A 24,160-nucleotide genomic window follows, 5' to 3' on the forward strand; every position below is an offset into this window, starting at 1 on the left:
TGAATTGTTTATTCTAATGAATAGTACCAATACCAAGTTTGCTCCTATTTACTTCCTCGCTCTATATATGTTCCTGAAACAAATTCAAGATTCACTTTTAACCAAAGCTGTTAGATTTAAAAAAAAACTAAACTAAGAAATATTGAGGAACGGAATAGGGCATTCGATAGGGAACCCTCTATAAGGGTCAAAATTAGGGTGCAATCAGGCCTTCATTTTTCGCCAAAAATTTTTTTTTCCGATCGCACCCTAATTTTGCGCCCTTATAGAGGGTTGAATTCCCTATCGAATGCGTTATTCCGTTCCTCGATATCTCTTATGGTTTTCGAAATATTGGGGCTTTAATTTCTGAAACGAGGTCGAATTGCTAGAGATAGCAGAAATATCGTTGATCGGTGCTATATTAACATGTAGTACTAAATTTACGTTTACCTCTTATGTGTTCCTGATAGATATCGCAGATTTCTGAGAAGACTTAAAAATGCTTGTACAATTTTTATTGGAGGAAGAAAAAATATCGGAATCACATTATATGTGAAAAATATACAGGGCACCATTTAAAAATTCTTCAATCAAAACAAGAAGCTAACAGACTATTACTTAGCCAAAAGTTTGCTGAAACGCCTAAACGTGCGTTTATTTCAAGTAAATATAGTACATAATATATTTTAGTCAGTTTTACGAATTTTACATAGATTCTGCAGAGGTAACATAGTTATATCGTTCTTTATTTTAACTACTCCCTCGTGCGCATCAATCGATAGCAGCTCACCGATTTGTTCTCGCTCCTCACCAATAATAACCTACAAAAAATAAAAATTAGATTAAAAACACAGTAATTAATCTTAATTTAATGTCACCTTAAAATGATCTCCCCTTTGAGGACGAACTGGATCCAAATGATCTGCTAAAATATTTACAACTCTATCTTCTTCCGGAAGAAATACGGAACACATAGCTCCAGAAATGCTTCTTATTATTCCAGTTTGTCCTACCAGGCCGACATCGTCGTGGCTATCCCTTATCCTAACCTAAAAAAAACGTTGTTTTAAGATTCTTGCGATATACATGTACAATTTTACCTCAATATCAATAGTATGCCAATCTGTCATTGGTAAAACGTCTAGCCCTGCTCCGGGAGTCTGCGGATTGTACGGATTATTTGGACTGTAGCCCGAGCTCGGGGTGTTGTAAGGATTGTTAAGAGTTGGGGATTGTCCATAACCTAAATAATGAGAAATATCTTATTATAACAAATCTACAGGGTGGTGCGAACTTATTTATTATTATTAACTGTATTCCGGAAACTTGACAGCATATTCTGCAGATAAAAATAAGTAAAAAAGTTTGTACATATGTATGTCCTAAAATGCTTAGTTTCGGAGATACAGGGTATAGAAGTTTCATTTTTATTTCGATATTTCCACATAATTTCTGAAGTAACGTCAATATTTGGTTGAAAATTGGTGTCTTGAGAGATTTTTGATATGAGAAACATATCAAACCGAGGCTTTAAGACTTTAGAGCCTCGGTTTTTTGGAGGGCCTAGAGAAAGCAGCAGAAGTCAACATCTCAGCGACATCGAGATTTTTTGCAAAGAACTGGAAGTACTTTAACGCAAAAGAATGAGAGGAAGTTTTAGTTTACAAGCCTCCGAGTGAAGGATCAAACAGGATTCCAAACCCCAGTAGCCTAACCTAACCTAACCTGTAGCGCGCGTCCCACTTTTACGCTGTTACAACTGTTTTATCAAAGTCGAGTTGGACGGCTTAGCAGGATCCAAGTAAGTTGGAAGCCAGCCTACTTACTTTAGTGTTAGCGTTTCAACTTGATTTTGATCAAACAGTCAATACTATACAAGCAGTGTACAAGTGAGACGCGCGCAGCATTATTATAAGTACAGTTATATGGCAGAATCCAAGAGTACTTGGTTCAAGTAACTTTGACCGTGTCATACTGCCTTAAGCAACTATCTAGAACTGTTTTCAATAAATAAAACTATTCAATGCAGTTCTCTGGGGTCCATTTCCGGAACCATGTTATAGGAACTTTTTTTCATAATGTTTTTATGAGCAATGAGCTTTTGAAATTTGGTCGTAAATTTTTCCGACACTCCGTATATTTACCTGTAGCTGGAGATGGTGTAGAAATTGCGCTCTGGTATCCTGGACTTGCAGCAGGATACGGACTATAAGAATCATAGATCATACCTCCAGGTGTTTGTGGAGTGAACGCATTCATACCGGGAGTGCCTAAATTTAAACAAAAGTATAAAAATACAATATACAAAATATACATTTCATATCAATTAAACTTTTAGTTACGTAATCGAGGGCGCAATTTATAAATTCATTGTTGCCAACTATAGATATATTAGGCGCCAGGCTGACTAACTGGAATTTAAATTTCCCGCTGAGGATTCAGGTGGTAGCTCTGTTGTAAAAAATGTCAAGTTGCCAGAGTTATTTATTTATTTCCTGACCATGCCTAGGAAACTCTTATGGAAGTGACAGGTTGTAGCCGATAGTCCAGTACTAGACGCACGAGGGGGCGCAATTAGCAAAAAAAAATTACAAAATTTAAAATTTTACCTGTTTTTACCTAGCTTTTACCGTCAAATGTAAAATTTAACCTGTCAACAGTTGTCAATTTATATTTTATTTTGGCCGTTATCCGTAGATCGTGTTTTAAATTTGTTTTTGATTTTTATACGGCTCTGTTCTTTCGTATTTTTTAAATGTAGACAATGGTTTTTAAGTGTTGTGTTACTGTCTGTAAGAATTACCAAAAAGATGCCCAGATAACAGTAAGTGTTAACACGTGTTACATATTATAAACCAAGATAGTTTCCCTTCCTTTAAGATTGTTACTTAATTGTAAAATAGGTTGCCCTAATTGTTATAGATCTAGATATATTTAATTATTATAATGTTTTGTATTGTTTTTGTTATTATATTCAGTTCAATAAAGATGGTTTCTTATAGTTTTTTTTTGTGTTTTTGATATATCCCCTTTGTCATTTTAACTTAAATCCATTTATTCGAGTAAATTGGTTCTTTCTTGAATCAATTTACTTGAATAAATGGAAAAAATCGAAAAAAATACAAACTATCCGTTTTAAATTTATGTTTTATTTCGTTACTAGACCCACGAGATGACGCCACCGCTCGGTCCGGACAAAATGTATTGAGTTTCCTATTTATTTTATATTATATAGGTTTTTGGTTTAAATAAATAGTGTTGTGATACTTTAAGCTTGAAAATGTTTACTAGCAGACCTTGCAGTCGAACATTGTTCTTTTTAGAACTTCTTTTAGTGCGAAGTGTGTACAAGATAACTTATATATACCTGATAGATAACTTATATATATATATATATATATAAACTAAAAATAAAAGAGAAAGAAAAGGAGAGATCTCCTTTTCTTTCTCTTTTTTCAGGATCGCTAGTTCATCGTTGCTGATTCCTCCCGTATTGATGAAGCCGGAAGGCAGAAACACTGAGTGTCTACGGGTAGTCATGTTTTAGTCATGTATCATGACTAATCTTTCTGTGGACTTGCCCAATAAATTTCTTTCTTCGTTTTTTTATAGTTTCCACGATAACTTCCTTTGTTTATTGTTTTCTCTGGGCCAGGGTGATAGCGGCGAGGTGTGTTGGAACGCCTCCGCGGCGGTTTCGGTAGTAACGCTTCAAATTGTAAGCTACTGCCGGACCAGCTGCAAATGGCGCCTTTGTGCCTCGTTTGCTTCTCCTTTTCTTTTTCTTTTTTCAGGATCGCTAGTTCATCGTTGCTGATTCCTCCCGTATTGATGAAGCCGGAAGGCAGAAAATTTAACCTGTCAACAGTTGTCAATTTATATTTTATTTTGGCCGTTATCCGTAGATCGTGTTTTAAATTTGTTTTTGATTTTTATACGGCTCTGTTCTTTCGTATTTTTTAAATGTAGACAATGGTTTTTAAGTGTTGTGTTACTGTCTGTAAGAATTACCAAAAAGATGCCCAGATGCATATGTTCATCCGTCATCCCGTCATCCCTTCGTGGGACATAAGGCTTCTAAGAGATGTTTCGATCTGATCCTATTCTGAGCTATCTGTTTGATCTCTCTACATGTTTTCCCAACCTCTTGGGCTTCAGAGGTTACTGTTCTTCTCCAGGTATTCCTCGGTCTTCCCCTGGCACGTCTTCCCTGTGGATTCCATTCAAGTGCCTGTCTAGCGATATCTCTGTGGGGTCTGCGCAAAATGTGCCCAATCCAGCCCAAATTTCTTTTCTTAATTTCGATATCTATTCGATTTTGTGATGTTCTTCTCCACAGTTCTTCGTTGTTAATTTGATTGGGCCAGGAAATTCTCAATATTCTTCGAAGACACTTGTTAACAAACACCTGTAGGCGATCCATGAGACCACGCGTAACCTTCCATGTTTCGCATCCATAAAGCATAATAGATTTGACATATGTAAAAAAATCAGTACAGTCGTATGCTATTGAAACATTCCAGGTGAATAAGCAATTTTGGGCTGTTTTTGTAAAAATAAAGGCACAAAAAGAATCTATTGTCTTAGGAGGAGTATACAGATCACCCAATGGACAACCTGTAGAATTTATAGAATTTATGGATAAGTTATTCGATACAGATTATATAATGAGTGCAAATACAATTTTAGCAGGCGATTTTAATATTAATTTGCTAGAGAACTCAACCTATGCGAAAAGTATTATTAAAAGTGCTCAATCTGCAGGTTTCAAGCAAATAATAACTTCTCCAACAAGAATAACAATGACTTCCAGTACTCTAGTTGATCACGTTTATAGTAACATGAAATATATCCAAGAAACTAATAGAGTGTATCCGGCTATAACCGATCATGAGATACTGGGAATAAATTTAAACTGTGCTACAGCCTCAAAAGAGAAAGAATTTGTTAGAAATTTAAGCGAGGAACGAATTAACCAAATAAATAGCGATCTTTTTCTGCAAGAGTGGAACTATAATGCTGTAGATGTGAATACTCTATACAAAGATTTTGTTACCAATATTACAGCAGTTGTTGAAAAAATAGCGCCATTGCAAGTGAAAATAAGAAAAAGTGATAATAGTTGGATCGATGCTGAAGTAATTGGTGCCCAAAAGGAAAGAGACCGATTATATAACATATTTAAATACACTAACAACGTGCAAGATCATGATAACTATAAGAAATGCAGAAATGAGGTTGTTGCTTTGATTAGAAAGAAAGAAAAACAATACTATGAAAGAAAAATTAATGAAAACCGACACGATAGCAAAAGGGTGTGGCAAATTTTAAAGAAAATAGTAAATAAACGAGCCAAAAAAGTAGAGCTCTCGTTTATTGAAAGTATACCTCATAACAATTTACCAGATTTTTTAAATAGATACTTTGTGGACAGTATACATGAAATAGCTAGTAGCATCCCCAACCCAGATAATGATTTTATAGAGGCTACGTTTGAGATTCATAGCAGTTTTAACAGGTTTGAAAAAATTACATTAAATAAGTTAAGAACAACTATCGAGAAATTAAAAAAAAATAAGGCATCTGGTGATGAAATAATATGTGCAAAACTAATTAAAAAACTCTATAATGTAATAGGATATCCATTACTTCATATCGTGAATAGTTCCTTGGAGTCAGGAATTCTACCAAAAGACTTAAAGTGCAGTGTAGTTGTTCCTGTACCTAAAGTGGATAACCCGAAAAAACTAGAAGAACTCAGGCCAGTGAATTTAATTCCAATCATAGACAAAGTGTTAGAACTATTAGTGCACGAACAATTGACTGAATACTTTGAAAAGAACAATATTTTCTGCCAGGGACAATTTGGATTTAGAAATAAACATTCGTGTGAAAGTGCGTGTCAATTTGTGTTTTCGAAATGGAAAAAAGACATAGATGAAGGTAACATTGTTTTGGGCGTGTTTGTTGACTTAAAGCGTGCTTTTGAAACGATAGATCGAAAGAAACTAATTGAAATGTGCGGAGTGTACGGAGTTGGGGGAGTTGCGCTTGGGTGGTTGGGAAGTTATCTTGATAAGCGCTACCAAATAACAAAAATAGATGATAGAGTGTCACAGCAGATGGAAATATGTTATGGGGTACCTCAGGGAAGCGTGCTGGGGCCTTTACTTTTCATATTGTATATAAACGACATTACCAAATATGTACGAAACAGTTTTGTAAATTTATATGCTGATGATACTGTATTATCTGTGTCTGGAACCAATTATCTGGAAGTGGTAAATATTATGAACTCCGAACTAAAAAAGCTTGACAATTGGTTGAAATTTAAAAAATTAAAACTAAATGCAGATAAAACGAAATTTATGGTTTTTGGTTCCCAACACAATTGTAAATTATTTAAAGAGTTGAATTTTAACATTACTATCGAATCTGTAAATATTGAACAAGTAGATATATTTAAATATTTAGGTATACAGTTAGACCCTCAGTTAAAGTTATCTCATCACGTAGATTACATGTGTAGGAAATTGGGCAAAAAAATTGGGTACTTTAATAGGATATCGTCTCGATTGTCTGGATTGTCAAAACGGATGGTGTACAACTCAATAATATATCCTCAGTTTTCGTACTGTATATCTTTGTTGAGCTATTGTAACAAAGAAGATATACACAGAATACAGATATTACAGAATAGGGCAATGAGAGTATTATTGGGTTGTAACAGATATACTCCAGTTCGACTTATGTGTTGCGAGCTTGGCTTCCTGAACGTTGACCAATTGATCTTGGAAGCTAATTTGATGTTCATTTATAAAATTCTAAATGACTTAACACCGACATTTTTCAAGGAACAGTTGGTAAAAAGAGGGGACATGATGTCATATAATTTGAGAACAGGAAATGAATACCATGTACCAAAGTTTAAAAATAACTTTCTAATGAAGTCATTATTTATCAGTGGTGTGATGTCATACAATAGCTTACCAACTAATGTAAAACGTTCCGCTAATGTAAAAGAATTTAAATATAATATAAGACCTTAAGAATCACATGATATTGTAATAATTATAAGTTATAGGTTTTTTTTTTGTAATAGCTTTTAGCTAAATAAAGATTTATTCATTTATTTATTTATTTATTGCTATTGAAGAGCTGGACTTTAGTTTTTTTGCTATATATAGAGGAGTTCCACACAGGTGTAAGCATGCCAAAAGCTCTTTGTGCCCTCAAAATCCTTTCCTCTATATCTTTCTCTGTGCCCCCATCGCTGTGAACCATACTTCCCAGGTACTGAAATTCATCAACTCTTTCGATGGCTCGGTTGGAGAGGTATAGATCTTGGTTGCTGGGAGTATTTGACCTCATTTCTTTGGTTTTCGCCACGATGATTTAAAGACCGGCATTATTAGCTTCCTCTTGGAGTCTAAGAAGTTTTTGAGACATATCCGAATGTGAATGGGAAAAGATGCATAGATCGTCTGCGTAATTCAGGTCTTCTAGCCTGCTTAAGAGTCCCCATTGTATCCCTAGTGGTTCTTTAAATGCTCTACAAAATAGCTTAATAGTCGTAAAAAATTCATCGCAACTTTATTAGAATATTTTGAACAGGAAAACCGTAGTAATGGTCCTTTATGTCCCTTAAGTGCTGATAAGGTGAGTTTTGTTGATGTAAATAATAACTGTCTATGTATTTATAATTAATTTATTTTTGTTTCCTAAAATATTTTGATGGAAAGAAAATATATAAAAGTGGGCAACGCTGTGCCTGTCAAGCTTAATCACGTGACTAAAAGTTTATTTGGTATGAACTGTATATTTGTTTAATAGATCAGGCATTTCTGCAAATACTAAGTCTGTCCAACGAATTAGGAAAGATTAACAAACACAACTGTCACTGTCATGTATCTTCTCGTCGGACAGACTATATCAATAAAAACTTACCGGGGTTATAAGCAGGCGATGGATACGTATTGGAAATAGTAGGATCCCATTCAGAGCTAGCGTTCGGTGTTCGGGAACCGTCATGGATAGGAGTCATCGAACCATAATGTAATGGAGTACGCGAACCAGAATCGCACATAGGCGTTTTGTTGCCCGTGTCCCTATATAGCGGCGTTTGTGAGCCTGCGTAAGCCGGGGTACGACCGTAACTCGATATAGAACCGTCTTTCGCGGGTGTTCCCACATCGGCTATATTGTTCCGATCGACGGATATAGTCTGGAAAAAATATATATTAAACCTAAGCTATTACATTTTTATATAAAAAACTTACTTGACATGATGCATGTAGTTCAATTCTAGCCGTGCTCTGTGTAGCGTCCTTGACAATACCGATATTTCCTTTGTACGGACCCCTTGTAATTTTAATGGTACTTCCTATGATATCTCTGTCGCGAACAACTTTGCCTCTTCCTCCTGGACCACGTGGACCTCCAAAACCTCCACCTCCACCTCCTATACATAATTGTAATGTACAGGGTATACAAGGTGTCCCAGAAATAAGTGCAAGTATTTTAAGGGGTGGTAGATCTCGATAAAAGAAACATATTTTCCCTTTATCGTTTTTCAAATAAGTCCAAAATAACGGAGTTATTTTACTTTGAAAATTTCCAAAAAAAATGATTTTTGCTAAAACTTTGAGAACCACTGGATCTTTTTTCTTGTAAATTTAATCTAATATCTATGTTGCCATATTATCAAGAAATTATGTTTTTTAACTAAAAACTAAAAAGAATTCCAAAAAATTTTTCAAAAAATTTCGAATTTTCAATTTTTTTTTCGCGAAAAAAACCTCATAGGCGTGTTTCTGGGATTGAAATATATTACCAGTTAAAACATTTTAATCTAACTTTCATTACTTTTATACATTTATGTCTTTTTTACTTGATTTATAAATGTAAAATGGTTTAATGTTGCCAATAAATAATTGAACTTATTAACTTACCACCACCTCCGCCGCCTCCACCACTGGACGGATGCATCGGAGAACTCCTTCTGGGACTCATAAATTCCATTCCGGTCGTCATATCCGCACTGGCGATAACTTTGTTACCTCCGGCTAATTGCAGATGTTTAGTCTTGCACACGAAAATACCCCCGTTTTGGAGAAACTCAACAGAGTAAAGAAATGCGAAATTACGATATAGATGTTTGATTTCTCCAGAGAATCCAGAATGAGGACCATCGATTACCTAAAATATTATTTGCCATTAAATGAATGATAATTCACTTCGAATCTTCTTGAGCAAAAAAAAATAATTTAAATTTGATCATTCTTACATTAATTCTATTTATGTATTCTAAAAACGACTTGTCACAGACTTGAAATTAAAGGTCCCCACACACCTCGGTTATTTTGCACGGTTTTAACTAAACAGGTAGGACTGTTTAGTTAAAAACGTCAGTATATGCGAGTGTTCGGTCCAATTTCGTCCGTTCGTTCAATATCTGTCTTAGGGTGGCTGCAACGGGCTGCAACGACGTCCCGTAATGGCATCCAACAATGTTGCCGTTTGTTGTCCCTTAAATAAATGCAAATATTTTCAGGGCTGGTAGATCTCAATAAAAGAAACAGATTTTCTCTTTACCGTTTTTCAAGTAAGTCCAAAATAACAGAGATATAACATTAATCTACTACCTATGTTGCCATATTATGAAGATATTATGTATTTTAACCAAAAATTAAAGAAATTTCCAAAAAAAAATTCAAAAAATTCTAAATCTTTAATTTTTTTTGCAACAAAAACCTCATAGATCGTTGCTGGGGTTGAAATATACTACCCCTAAAAATATTTGCACTTATTTACGACTCATACTGTATATTTTTTCGGCACATTGCACCATTTTCTTCTATTTCTTTTCTGGATTTTCTTTTTTACCGCAGTTACTGCCGTCACTGCTAGCAAGTTGTTTCCCGAATCCATGGTTCTTATAAAATGAACTGAACAAAATGAGACAGTGTGTGTAAATTGCTAGCTAGTGCATTCTACCCACACGGTTTGAACTGCATGGTTAAAACCTACCAAAATAATCAAAGTGTATGGGGGCTTTAATATTTTTATTCAAAGAAAAATCTTAATAAGATTACCTTCACCATGTCACGCCTATGTAAACTGTTGCGATACGAATCTAACGCTGCAGTAAATCGATTTATTCTTCGTTTTTGCAACGAACCCGGCCGACATTCTACTACTTTCCCTACAAGAAAAAAACATTAATGATCAATAAACTCAAAAATAAAAAAATATATATATTATATAATATATATATTTTTTATTTTACCATGCATATTCAACACATGAAAGTTTTCCCTCTCCAATCGAACGATAACTCCAACGGTTTCAGCGTCCAAATTTACCAGATCGCCCCATTCGAATTTGCCAAGAGAGTCTACGCCACTGGCCATGTCGCTGCAGAGCTGCAAGTCTTTCGGCAGAATTTCCATTTCGTGCATGGTAAGATCGGAAATTAAGACGACTCTGTTGTTTTCTACGCGTACCACCAGGCCTGTGTCTCCTTCATATCGACCTAAAAATAAGATAGTACCCATTTATGTAACTTAATATTAATGGCATAATATTTTATGGGGAAGTTATTTTTAAAATAGAAAAAATACATTCTAATTGCCAGATATTTCTTAAAATACGGATATAAAAAGACAAAAATAACAAAACTATTGCTAACAACATAGCTTAATATAGAACAGAGCTACAAGCTCATAGAAAAATTATTTTTTCTTTTTCAAAAGACTTAAGTCAGAGAGAAACTAATAACTAAAGTGAGAGGGCTTGTGGAATAGGGCATTTCGTAGACAAGTTTATTTTGTCACCGCGCATCCCAGACGCGCATAGCGTTTAGGCGGTCAAAAAAGGAAGTTTTCAACTTTGCAAGTTAAACATTTGACAGGATTAATTAGATTGTCAGTAGCTTTTTCTATTTCTTAGCTCTAGAAGGAGATAACTACAATCTGTTGATAATCGGAGTAATAAATTGTTTTTAACTGAACGTGCCTGTTCTTTTAGCTTGTTAGAAGAGAAGATTATTGTCATTATTGATTATTTCAGATTCCACGATTATTCGGCATTTTTGTAATTTTTGTTTTGTGGTTGAGACCCAGACAAAACGTTTCCTTTAAAGGTTTTATCTCGGTAATTATTTTAACATACCTAATAGTAATAGTGAGTGCACATAATAATCGTACATTGCTAATTTATTTTTTTTAATTTAAAACATCACATTCTTTTCTGATACCTATGGAACGACTAGGTATTATACCCGGTATTATTTCCAGTAATACAAATTATTTTCTTTAACTGCTAGGTTGTTGTTATAGAATAAAGACTATCAAAAACATTGAATACCTACGGGATACCTACTGATACTCTGTACGAGCTCCCAACCGTGCTTCCCTGTTCACTCCCAACCAAGTTAGATAAAAAAGATACTGAAGATTGCAGCCTTGAGTTGGAGTATGGCAAGGAGTATGGAGTTAAATAAATTATTATGTTCCTAAACAGTATTTTATTTATAGGTTTTAATGCTTTAAAGTCTAATAATAAATTTTCGTTGTCAACAAAATAATCTAAAAAAACTACGAAGATTTCTTATTATAAACTTGAAAGACTAAGATTCGGTTCAAATATACAAATTTTAAATTTTTGGCGCCAGTATATAGGTATGAATGTAACCTAATATCACAGATAACACATAATCCAGATGGCTCCTTACGTGTTAAAAATTGTCACCCTAATTTCACTCCAATTTGGAAAAATATTGGAGTGACATTTGAATAATCTGAAATTTTTAGATTTCTTTTCTCACTTTTTTGGGAGGTTTTGCTTCTCTTGCACAGATGTCGCTTGCACTTCAGTTGCGTGGTTGCCAAACGTTATATCGAAATATATTTCATTTCATTATGAATATATAAAATTAAAGGTACTATACCAAATTAAAAATTATGTAATTTATAAACATGAAATAGATATGTTAAATTAATATATAAATATTTAACTTAATACGTTCATTATTATTTTATTAATCTATCGTCACACGTCAATTACCAGTTCCCTAATTACGAAAAGTTTCATATGACATTAACCTCAAAAATGATCTTTGAAAACAAACAACAACAAACAGAGCAACAAATGAACAAATAACTACATAATGACTGATAATGATAAGTGATTATTATTATCACTTTAATGATATGAAGGCTGATGAAGGTAATTATAAACATTATTTCGAGTTTGTTTAATAAAATATAGGATACAATATAACTAAGCAAAATCAAACAGTTTTAGACAACCAATACAAGATTTTAGAACTTGACATCGTGATAAACAAATTGTACATTCAGGAACTCGTTTAAATATTATAGGTAAGTAATATTTTCACAAAACTAAACATTTTAGCATAAAATCACAGATAATATATAGAATATTACTTATGATAAAATGTTAAATACTGATGTATATTTATTCTAATCACATTTAAATTTAAACTCAAAATTTTCATAAAAAGAAAATGATAATTTTTCGTAAATATAAAGTAAATAATATTACATATTTCAGGTTGATTGACGAATACTCTACAGTTGATTAGAGCCCATGATGATGCGAAGATAATTAATATCACCTAACTTCAAGAAACCAGCGTAAAGAAGTTTACATTCACAACTCATCTAACCATTATAGGTAATAATTTACAAAATTAGTCATTTTTGATTATAATATTAAGGTACTTAGGTACATTTTTATCTTCTAGTCAGTAATGTCGTCATAATTTAAATGAACTCACAGATAGCAATGGGGCACTGCACCGAAGCAGTATTACAAAATATGTGAAATAAAACTGTAATACAAATTGCTCTATAAAATTTAATAGAAATAAATTTATTTATGAAAATTAAGTTATGAAGTTTTATTTTTCCTAGGAAAAAAATAACATTTATATTTTGATCAATTTAGAACATTACAGTTAAAAAAATATGTGTTAGAATAACATATTTTTAATAAAATTGCAGCTTTTAATTTTTATACTTTTTTGCTTTTATATCAATAAGAACTAACGTAAGGAACAATTCATATTTATACTATGAAAACACATGCATATTTTTTGATGTTTTTAAAACCAGTGAATGATGTTGAAATATACTACACCTATTATTCTTATTAACTAACTTTAATTACAAACTTACACATTATTGTCATTGGAAATAAATTAATTTGGATATTCTATTTGTTTAGAAACTTTTTTACCTATTGTAGTTTTTTTAAAACCTACTTGATTTAAAACAAAAAAATGTCACCTGTTGTGACAAAATAAGGTCTTTTTTACTAGAAAACAATCTAGTGAGCTTTTCTAATAATACTTTATTTGATATACCATATGATCGAAAAAACGGCGTCAGCGATGGCTATGAAATGAAGATCGCTGTCATTTTAAATGTAAATTTATATGGGAAATGTCATCGATTGCCATTTCCCAGCCAACTGGACGCCGTTTTTTTTTTCGTTCATACGGTTTAATATGTATTCCCATCTGTTAATCTTTTTATTTTAAGGAAGATTTAGGAAGGGTAGCTTAAAACATGTTTGTTAATCAATTATCTTTATATGTCGTTTGCAAAAATATTTTACAGTAGTAGAAAATAAAACTGTTTTTAAGGCGAACAGCTTCTTTGCTAAAATATTTTTTGGTCCCAATACATAATGATTTACATTTTTTTTTAACCTCAAATAATGAATTTTATGGAAAAATTCAAAAGTCATAAAAACGTTCTAAATATACAAATCTATCCATTTTTTCCATATCGTTGCTCCAGTTTTTTGTCAAATTAACGAATATTAGAAATAGTTTATTTCAACCTCTTCAGCTTATTTTAAAAATGTTGACAAATAACAAAGAATACACCCCTTAAAGTTTCGCATTTGTCTTGATATACTCTGTATAAGACAACAGTAAATAACTTGTAATATAACTTCGAAATATAAATTTGAAATTAAAATAATGATTTGTTATAGTGATTTACGTTTTATTAATTTTGATTTTTTTTTCTTAAATTTAATTTAAAAGTGATTTACGTTATTTATTAATTGAAACGTTTAAAATTTGAATATACGTTCAAATTTTTTTTTTACAATAAATTTGTTTATGATAAATAATTTTATAATAAAAATATGACCGAATTTCCTGGAAAGTTTGCCAAATTTGTACATATGAAAACCTAGCTTTACCACTTATCACAGAAAATCTCTATTCCTTCCCTTATCACAGAATAATACAGGAACGAACCATATGCGACAAGGATAGAATATTTAGATATGTCGTTACTGTTTTTTGTTTTTAATGGATATTTTAAAAGCCGGGTAATATATGGTAATCTGTGATGGTAATATACTATATACCTTTGACTGTCTTTGATTACAACTGTGTGATTAGTGATAATTATTATTAAAATATCTGGTAATAAGTGTCAATTTTACAATTGTAGATTTCTCGGAAATCAGGTGTACATGTGTTTAAGTTTCATGCGTCAAGAGATCCTAATTTATGTACAAAGTGGATAGAAAATTGTGAGTTCATTCATATAGAATTTTTTTGCACATTTTGTATGTAAAAATACGGCGTTAAGTTACCTTAGAAATGGTGATCGATGGCTTTTACCATATACCGTATGATCGAAAAAAAAACGGCGTCAGCGATGGCTATGAAATGAAGATCGCTGTCATTTGATATGTAAAATTATATGGGGAATGTCATCGATCGTCATTTCCAAACCAATCGGACGCCGTTTTTTTTTCGATCGTAGGGTATAATTTAACACATTAAGAGTTGTCCATCGTTATATTTCTATATCTATGCAAAGTTTACGATGGATAAATCAAGTAATATTAAGTGGATACAAATTATAAATGAATCAGTGAATATAAACTGTTATAAATTATAAGTAGGTAATGCAGTTAGTGAATATACCGTACGATAGAAAAAAAAGGCATGGGAGTGGGCTTGGAAATGAAGATCGCTGTCGTTTAATAGGTATGTAAAATTATATGATAAATCTTATCGATTGTCACTTCCAAATCAACATGACATGCATCTGTACATCATTAATCTCACGACTAGAGTTTCCTGAAATCCCGAACTCCCAGGATCCCGGCGGCGTGTATGTTTATCTCCGAAATCCCGATATTAAATTCCGGGATCCCGAAAATCCCATAAAATTTAAATGTCCAATCTAAAATGATTCGACTTTATACACCTTTCAAAGATCAACAAAACAAAGTAAAATTCATATTTAGTAAGTAAAAAAATGCAGTTTCAGACAATAGTTTGGTTTGGTTTGGTCGAGTTTTGTTAACACTGTCTAGTCTGGGCTTTTTTATTTGATATATGTTAATCAAATAAAAAAGCCCAGGCTAGATAAAATCAGGAGCTAACTAATAGAATCATATCAATTCTCTCTGATGTAGGATAAGTTTCTATTTTCGGAAAATTTCTTAGATTTTTTTTTGTTTCAACTGACGAACTGACACAAAATGATAACTAGTTGCTAAAGTTGAACTAATTTGACAGCTATGTTGAAGTAACGTCAGACATATCACAGCCACCCTAGATTTTATCAAATAATAAAGATCTATTCACACTAAATCATAGAAATGAAAATATCTAGGAAAATCTTTGTTTGAGGGGTAGGCCGGCAACTTTAATAGTATTTGGAAGTGACATGAATTTCCCATTGAATATCGGAATAATATTCTGGGTGATTCAATTAAACTAAAGGAGTTATACAGGGTGGGTAATAAAGGAGTTATACAGGTTATACCAATGTTCAGCATTAATTTTGCCCCACCCTGTATAACTTTATGGGTCAGGGTTTAATTTGATTTAAAGTGCAATAGAGTAAATTCCAATTTAGGTAGTTTTTCTTGAAATTTAAAAATTGTTCTTCAAAATCTTAAGTAAGTCTAAAACCTTACATTTCAGTCATATACTTCCCTAATAAAATACACCTTTATTTTTCTCTTAGAATCTAAAAATTAATTAATAAAGGGGGTATTCCGTTACAAAAAAACACAAATTTGATGTGTAACTTTTTTTGGGGACACCCTGTAGAACGCTCTATATTTTTAAAACGTGCGCAGAATTAACTTACATATGCTCACAAAATTTCATTTTAATACGAACTGGTCGTTCTCCTTGGAGCCTCCGAGTCGTATGAGAGGCGCCACCCTGTATAATTTTTATATAGTTGCACTTTAATAAATTGTTAGTTAAAACTAACAGTCCTACGAGTGTGGAATTTTGTACAGGTGGATTTTGGACATTTATCTCCTAAGAGAGTGAAATAAGGGATGAAAATTTGTACAACATTTGTTAAAATCGGGTTTAGAAGTATGAAATTCTGTTTGTTCCTTATGTAACGTAATTTAGCAATAACAAGCAATTTTTTTTCAGAACGTCCACACCTCATTTCACCCCGTTAGAGGGCGAATTTCCAAAAATTGTTCCTGAGTGCTAAATTACGTTACATAAGGAACGTCTGCGCAAAATTTCATACTTCCAAAACCGATTTTAATGAATTTTTGTACAAATTTTCATCCCTTAATTCTTATGGGGCGAATGCCTAAAATTCGCTTCTGAGTACTCACTTTCATCACTTGAGGAACCTCTGTGCAAATTTTCATACTTCTAGGACAGATTTTTTTCAGAAAGTTCACCCCTCATTTCACCCCCTTAGAGGGAAAATTTCGAAAAATTGCTTCTTAGTGCTAAATTACCTTATATAAGGAACGTCTGCGAACAATTTTATACTTCTAAAACCGATTTTAACAAATTTTTGTACATATTTTCATCCCTTATTTCTTAAGGGATGAATGCCCAAAATTCGCTTCTGAGTATAACTTTCATCACTTGATGAACCTCTGTGCAAATTTTCATACTTCTAGGACAGATTTTTTTTCAGAACGTTCACCCTTCATTTCACCCCCTTAGAGGGAAAATTTCCTAAAATTGCCTCTTAGTGCTAAATTAAGTTACATAAGGAACGTCTACGCAGAATTTCATACTTCTAAAACCGATTTTGACAAATTTTTATACCAATTTTCATCCCTTATTTCTTAGGGGATGAATGTCCAAAATTCGTTTCTGAGTACTCACTTTCGTCGCTTAATTAACAATTTCCAAATTTCAAACTCCTCGGACTAATTTTAAAAAAGTATACAAAATTTCACCCCCAGTTTCACCCCTTAGTAGAAGAATTTCCTAAAATCGCTTTGTATAATCGAACTGTTAAGTTACGCTACTTAAGGCACCTCTGTGCAAAATTTCGTAGTCCTAGGACATGCTTTTTTTTGTATACAAAAGTACCCCCCATATCACCCCCTTAACGAGCGAATTTCCAAAAATTGCCCCTTAGTGTTCAATTACGTCAGTCAAGGAGCACTCGTGAAAAATTTCATACTCTTAAACCAGATTTTAACAAATTTTTATGCAGCTTTTCATCCCTAATTTCACCCCCTTAGCGGTCGAATTTTCAAAAAATCCCTTCTTAGTGCTCATTTACATCACTTAAGGAACCTATGTGCCAAATTTTATTTATTACTATATAGATAACCTTTACCCTTATTTTCAGCTAATGAATTAGCCGAAAATTAAGAGACAAATAATAAAAATAAAATCTAAATTATAAATTTCATGGCTATAAATAGCATATATATGCATCTAGAAATTCTGACTTTCAAACATCCACTGCGACTAGTATTTTCATATCCAATTGTCTAGTATTAAAGTCCGAATATACATTTTCCCTGGGTTTGACCGGGAATTTGCTTATAAATGTGAACAACCGGCTAAGTCGCTTCACATCGCGTGGCCGTGGTGTGGCTCCAAATTCGTTCGTTTTAATATTATTAGATTTGGCTATAGGCGCCCTCTGTGTCATTAATAGGGAACTGTCTCATCGAAAACATGCTGTTCCGTAAGCAATGGCCATCTGGATTATGTGTTATCTGTGCTAATATATCGATAATGCGCTCATAGTTCGAGTTAGACGCCAAAGGCCGGTAACACTAATACAGTCTTCAAAAATTAACGTTGATCGGTCTCTCTCACTTTAGTTATTAGTGTTCTCTCTGACTGTGCAACAAATAAAATTAATATTGACATAAGTCATTTTAATGACTTATGTCAATATTAATTTTATTTGTTGCATTTAAAGACTTCGATTGGTTAGAAAATTACACAGTTTTTAAATTTATTGCATTTTCATGCCTTCGTTCATCGGATATACGATTTGTTTGTGATTGGTGTCAATTTATATTTTCATTTCCATAATGATTTCGCTGCTTTTCTTATAGTCTAAGAGTTTCGAGAGAGAGAATTTTAAGTAAGCTGGTTCTTTAATCTATCTTTTGAACAAAGAGAGAAAATCTCTCCTGAACAAAGTTCGGACCGTCTGGCTGCCGGTAGACGTTGCGTTCACTACTGCGCATCACAAATTCGTCCTGTATTTCAGGAACTAAGGGGGCTAGGACAAACATGTGGAGCATATTTAGTTTCACAAAAAAGTAGCAAAGTAATGTGAAAATCGCATCATTGTATTTCTACTCATAAACGAGAAATCCCATAAAACACACGAAAATGGAATAGCCTGTACAGATGTGATGCTATTTATTGATTGATGATTGATTTATTATTTATTGATAAAGCACTTTGGTGAGGAGAGCATTGCAAAAGATATACTAAAGAACCAGCTTTCTTCCACTTCTCGTTTCCCCGACGTCTATTGCTCTTGTACTATTATATTTTTATTAAGGTTAAATTAAACTTGTCAAAAATGCGTCAAAACGTCCGTTATCGTACGATCTTTCTCCGTTGACGGACTCGAGTAAAAAATTTACGGATGAAAGTGGCGCGAAAACGCAATGACCAATCGGAGCGCCGCGCCGTCGGACCATCGTATCAACAGATAACGAACACATGAAAATCAAGCTTAAGTCTTTTTAAAACTGACTTGTTGCAGCTCTGATATAGACAGTGTTATAAAAATTGAATATACAATACAAACCTGCTAAAACCTTGACGTGATCTCCCATTTTGAAATATTTTTTTAGCTCAGATGCTTGAAATACCAAAGGATCCCTTAAATCTGCGTGTTTAGGAATAACCGTTATCATTGCCCCATCGATACTAAAAAAATATTAATAAGTAGAGGGGCGTCTATGAATTACTCAAGGCTTTTTGAGTATTTTTTGCCAACAAATTTTTAAAGAATACTTTTGTTCTAATCCCTAGCAGAGACGTTTTTAACTCCAAAAGTTGATCTCTACCACAATCAATTAAAGCAGCAATAACCGATCTTAAACCCATCAGAACTTAAACCCATCTCTACTAGAGTAAACGTCAATAAACAATAATAATATGACTTTTCAATGACAGTGGCATATAAACAATAAATAATATTTTGTAAGTGTGTTGTGTGAGGACCCAAAATCATGGTTTCAATGCTAAAATTGCTGTAAATCGTTACTGTCTTACTAAAAAGCGAATATCTCCAATAAAAATAAAGCTATTGAGATGAATAAAAAAACAAACTATCAAGAAAAGTCGTACGTAGAGGATGAAATAATTTTTAAATTCCTTGCTTTGTTAATATATTCCACAGGATGTTTCAAACTTTCACCAAAAATTTCCAAGCATTTTGTTTTCCCTACTATAATTATTGACATATAGGAGCATTTAGAAAGAGATACTAAAAAGTCAAATAATTTAGCTACAAATTGCTTAAAAAATTATCAAAATCGGCCCACTAGAACAAAATATATTCAGCTTTAAAGTACATCAACATTTTAAGGTGCCAGGTGTTCGTGCCGGTGAGTGTATATGTCTTTTGTATTGAAAAATTACCTTATAATTTTGCCTTGCAAGTTGATCAATTCACCCTCGCTTACTGCCACGTTATCACCGGCGCTAAACGAATGACTAACAATTTTATCCTCCTTTTCAGCTGACAATTCCAAATCAATTCCCTCGGGCTGTTCCTCGAACCGTTCCAATTCCGCCAGAGTCGGTTTCACTCCATCAATTATAACAGCACTAAGTGTGAAATTCTTATATAGAAAACCCTTCCTGGAATATCTGTTGCTTTCGAATATTAAAAAGTCTCCATCTGACGTTACTTCTCCACCTATTAATTGACATAAAAACTCTTAGAATTGTGCAATACGATCGAAAAAAAAATTGACGTCAAAGATGGCTATTCATCGATCGTCGTCGTCAAGCCAAATGGACGCCATCTTTTTTCGATCATACGGTATTATTCTAGTAACCTATAGCTCTGATAGCTTCTGGATCAAAGGGCTTGGCCGTTGGGCGTCGTTTTTTCTTTCGCTTGTCGGATTCCGCATCCTAAAATTAATTAGATCCCATTAAAACTAAAAAAAGTACTGAAGTTATCATTTATAAATCAATACTAATGGAGGACTTTAATGTGGAGTCCTAAAGTCTCTCCAACCAATCAGGGAAGATTTCGACAGAAAATACAATAATTTTCCAATGAATTTAAATGATAGACACACGTATCATTGTCAGGAATCCTCTTATTGAAAGAATATCTACACTTTTTTGTACTCACAATTTTGGCTAGACTCAATGTTGCTCAATTAGAAAAGAAAACTTTCTAAAAGCTAACTCTATTAAAAATGTGCACAAAGAATAACTTGACTCTATAATTTATACCAAAATAGTTATCAGTGACATATATGAAGCTAAGGGTACCAAAATCAGTTTATTGTGATTGGACTCCTTCTTAGCCCTCCATAATTAATACATAATAGATGTAGTAACAATTCTGACATATTTGAATTAAAATAAATCAAATCTTACCGATTGATTGGTTCGTAGCGCTCCTCTCAGTCGCGTATAGTCGATTCTGGGCAAAATTTTCAAATGAACTTGATTTTGGGCCATGTCAAAATAATCAACTTGTGCAATGTCATCTTTATATAGACCCCTTTTAAGACGTACCCACTGTTTCGATTTCAAACCTAAAATCAATCCATAACTATATAGGGTACTCCAAAATACACAGCCAAATTTCGCAATTAGAGAGTAATCCCTCATTAAAAAATATGGTTTTGTTTAAATATTGGCCCGTAAATTTATTTAAAATAATTTTTTTTTTGTACTTGTCTTCAATACCCTGTAGCCAAATTTCTTAAAATTTGACAATGTTTTTTCTGGTAACAATGGCATAATCCTTGATTATGAAGGGCATAATTTATGCCTAATTAAATTCAAATTATTAACTTCAGTGGCGTCCCAAAGGAATAACGACAAAAAATGTTTCGCTAGTTACTGATTATTCATTTTTTCCAATTTTATATTTTTTTAGATAAGGCGACTAAAATACAACTTTTATGCATATCTAGAACTGTTCATCAGAAAAAAATCAATTCATTGCAGGTCTTTGGACACCACTAAAAAAAATTTTGAAAAATTAAATTTCAATTTGCAATTAGAGTAAAGTATTAGAATACTTGATATTACACACACACAAACTAAAATTTATAACATTAATGTCTAGTGCTACCTATACAGCAAATTCAAAAATAAAAAATAGTATTAAAGATAATAACAAAAAAAAACAATTTTTTTAAAAGTTTTAGCATAGTGTATCTTTAAAACTATTCATTTCTTGATTCATATTTACAGGAATTCTTTCTTCATATTTTTTTATAAGGAATTATCTACTTAAACTTGGCCATGCATTTTTTCAAAACCCTGTATATTTATTTGATATCAATTGATAACACAACAGTTAAAAAATATATATCAGTCTATGGCCAGTGCCACAACGAAATTCAAATAAAGAAATATTATTTAGATTAAGTACCATACGATCGAAAAAAAAAGGGCGTCAAAGACGGCTGGGAAATGACAATCAATGATAATTTGGCGAGGCCCTAGACGTCATTTACTTGGTCATTACTACGTCATTGACGTCTAGAGATTGAATACTCACCAAAATCATCATCGATTGTCATTCCCCAGTCGTCTTTGACAGCGTTTTTTTTTCGATCATACAGGATAATAAAAAATCAAAAATTGTCTAATGTTATACAAGGTGGTATCTAACTAAGATTTCAAAAAACCTTATTGTTACCTGTCTGTTCCTTGACAACCCTTAACACATCTGTCATCTCCTTAATCGGCACCATTTGCTGGTTCCAAATACCCATCCTTAAATGACCTACATTCTCAATTGCTGATTTTACATGAGGCTGTTTGTACGCTTCAATATAAATGTAGCCTTTCACCCCTTCGGGGGCTATTACTGATTTAATTTGCAACGGCTTGTTGGTGTTTTGATACGCGAGAAATTTGCGCATCAACAATAAACACGTTGATTTCTCTTCACCGATGCGACACTTAACCATCCATAAGTTTGGATCCCTTTAAAAGACATTTTATTAATATTATTCGTTAATGCAGTAATATTGTTCTTACTTAACGCCAGGCAACAGAGTCTGCTGAGTGATCTCATCAGACATTTCTTCACCTCCATCGCCAAAATGTTTAGCTGCGGCCCCATCGTCTGCATATTTTTTGCGTAAATATTCTTCAATTTCGTGTTCTTTTTGTGCACTTGAATTACAACAAAAATAATACAAAGTTTTAAATTATTAAACTTATAACATACTCCCATAGATTTGTGCCTCTCCTTCTGCCCTCTATTTCTCTAGCTGTGGGTCCAAACTCGTCAAGTTCGTTGGAAACTATACCGATTTCTTGAGCTCCATCTTCCCATTCGTCTTCATCTTCCACTTCATCGTCCACCTAAAATATTTCAGCAACAATGACAGTACATAATATTCTCATACAATGCAGAGGCTCCAAGAATGACAGTTTGTATTAAAACGAAACTTTGTGAGAATATGTAGGTTAATTTAGATCATTTTCTAAAAATATACAGCGTTCTACAGGGTGTCCCCTGAAAAGCTACACATAAAAAGCTGCGATTTTTGTAATTCAACACCCTGCATACTAATTAATTTTCAGATTTTAGGAAAAAAATAAAGGTGTGATTCGTTAGAGAATCACATGACTGAAATGTAAGGTTTTTGACATATTTAGCAGTTCTAAAAACAAAGAACAAATTTTAAAATTCAATAAAAGCTACCTAAATTGGAGTACAACCGATATAGCCTAATATATAGTTAAAATAACTGTTGAATTATTTTACCTCAGCTTCGTCAATAATAAATCCACCATATCTGTCTTTCTTTTTCCTTTTTTTAGATCTTCCTCCTTCATCACTGTCCTCTTCTTCAGAATCAAATTCTTCACTATCGTGAAGACTTTGCCCCTCTGGTTCCTCTTCTTCTTGAACATCTTCCGGATCGGATACTTCTTTTGCTTCCTCAGAGCTTCATAATTAATTTAATTCATAAGACATTGTTTACTCAAGTTACATAAAATTATAATTTTTTTTATTTAGAAATTTCACATAGTCATACAAACATGACGATGTGACATTACTACTTACTACTACTACATTAACTAATTAACCCTAGTGAGATTATAAACATTATAAATAAGGTAAATTATGATAAAAATTATCTTACCGTGACCTGCGCCTTGATCTGCTCCTACTTCTCGAACGACTTCTACTTGGAGACCGTGATCCTGACCTACTACGAGACCTGGATCTTGATCTAGATGAGGATTTACTCGCTCTCGATCTGTCACTGCCTCTAGAACTTCTGGATCTAACCGAACCAGCGTCAGATGCTTGGTCGTTATGAGAATAATTACTAGCTTCGGAATCAGACATTCCTAAATATAAAATAATCCATTACATACGCTACTTTGGTATTAGGTTGAAATAACTAACCTAATTACTTAACTTCGATACTTGAATAACACTAAACCCCCCTTATGATAATTAAGAAAGCTGAAAAGTAAAGAATGTACCAATTAGTAAATAAAATATCTAAAAAAATTCACAGTTTGAGTTCAGACGAAAAACAAATTTTTCTCCATAAACAGCCAAGCTGTCATCTTACTGTCATATAGATTATTATGACATATGACATATGAAATGACATTTCGTCTTCTTCTTTTTGGATACTCTCGTCCCGCGTTTTTTCAACGTCCAGCCAGCCACTCCAT

General features: G+C 33.0%; 1 protein-coding gene and 1 long non-coding RNA gene across 3 annotated transcripts; one reads left to right on the forward strand and one right to left on the reverse strand.

Moving 5' to 3' along the window:
• Positions 1-479: 479 nt before the first annotated feature.
• Positions 480-24,053, reverse strand: LOC115886484 (transcription elongation factor SPT5). The gene is made up of 20 exons (XM_030905693.1): positions 23,996-24,053; positions 23,883-23,942; positions 23,614-23,824; positions 23,232-23,415; positions 22,689-22,825; positions 22,496-22,633; positions 22,152-22,441; positions 20,873-21,033; positions 20,317-20,395; positions 19,895-20,174; positions 19,056-19,177; positions 10,271-10,516; positions 10,077-10,186; positions 8,934-9,180; positions 8,262-8,443; positions 7,930-8,206; positions 2,127-2,252; positions 1,083-1,225; positions 861-1,031; positions 480-803 (listed from the first exon to the last, which is right to left on the reverse strand). The coding sequence occupies exons 3-20, from the start codon at positions 23,820-23,822 to the stop codon at positions 669-671; spliced, it is 3,237 nt and encodes a 1,078-aa protein (XP_030761553.1). The 5' UTR covers positions 23,823-23,824; positions 23,883-23,942; positions 23,996-24,053; the 3' UTR covers positions 480-668.
• LOC115886695 lies at positions 12,027-12,602 on the forward strand. Of its 2 annotated transcripts, XR_004050940.1 has the most exons (3): positions 12,027-12,210; positions 12,283-12,365; positions 12,559-12,602. It is a non-coding gene; the product is annotated as an uncharacterized LOC115886695 (long non-coding RNA). The 2 variants fall into 2 exon arrangements; XR_004050937.1 differs by lacking the exon at positions 12,027-12,210 and having other exon boundaries at positions 12,238-12,365.
• Positions 24,054-24,160: the final 107 nt, after the last annotated feature.

This window comes from Sitophilus oryzae, unplaced genomic scaffold (genome assembly GCF_002938485.1).
Source record: "Sitophilus oryzae breed Bouriz unplaced genomic scaffold, Soryzae_2.0 scaffold_1002_pilon_pilon, whole genome shotgun sequence".
Taxonomy (NCBI): Eukaryota; Metazoa; Arthropoda; class Insecta; order Coleoptera; family Curculionidae; genus Sitophilus; species Sitophilus oryzae.

Coding starts and splice junctions, on each gene's coding strand:
- LOC115886484 (XM_030905693.1), bottom strand. CDS start 23,822: ATGTCTGATTCCGAAGCTAGTAATTATTCTCATAACGACCAAGCATCT. Junction 22,442..22,495: donor ACTCTGTTGCCTGGCGTTAA/GTAAGAACAATA, acceptor TGTCTTTTAAAG/GGATCCAAACTTATGGATGG. Junction 21,034..22,151: donor GGTTGTCAAGGAACAGACAG/GTAACAATAAGG, acceptor GATTGATTTTAG/GTTTGAAATCGAAACAGTGG.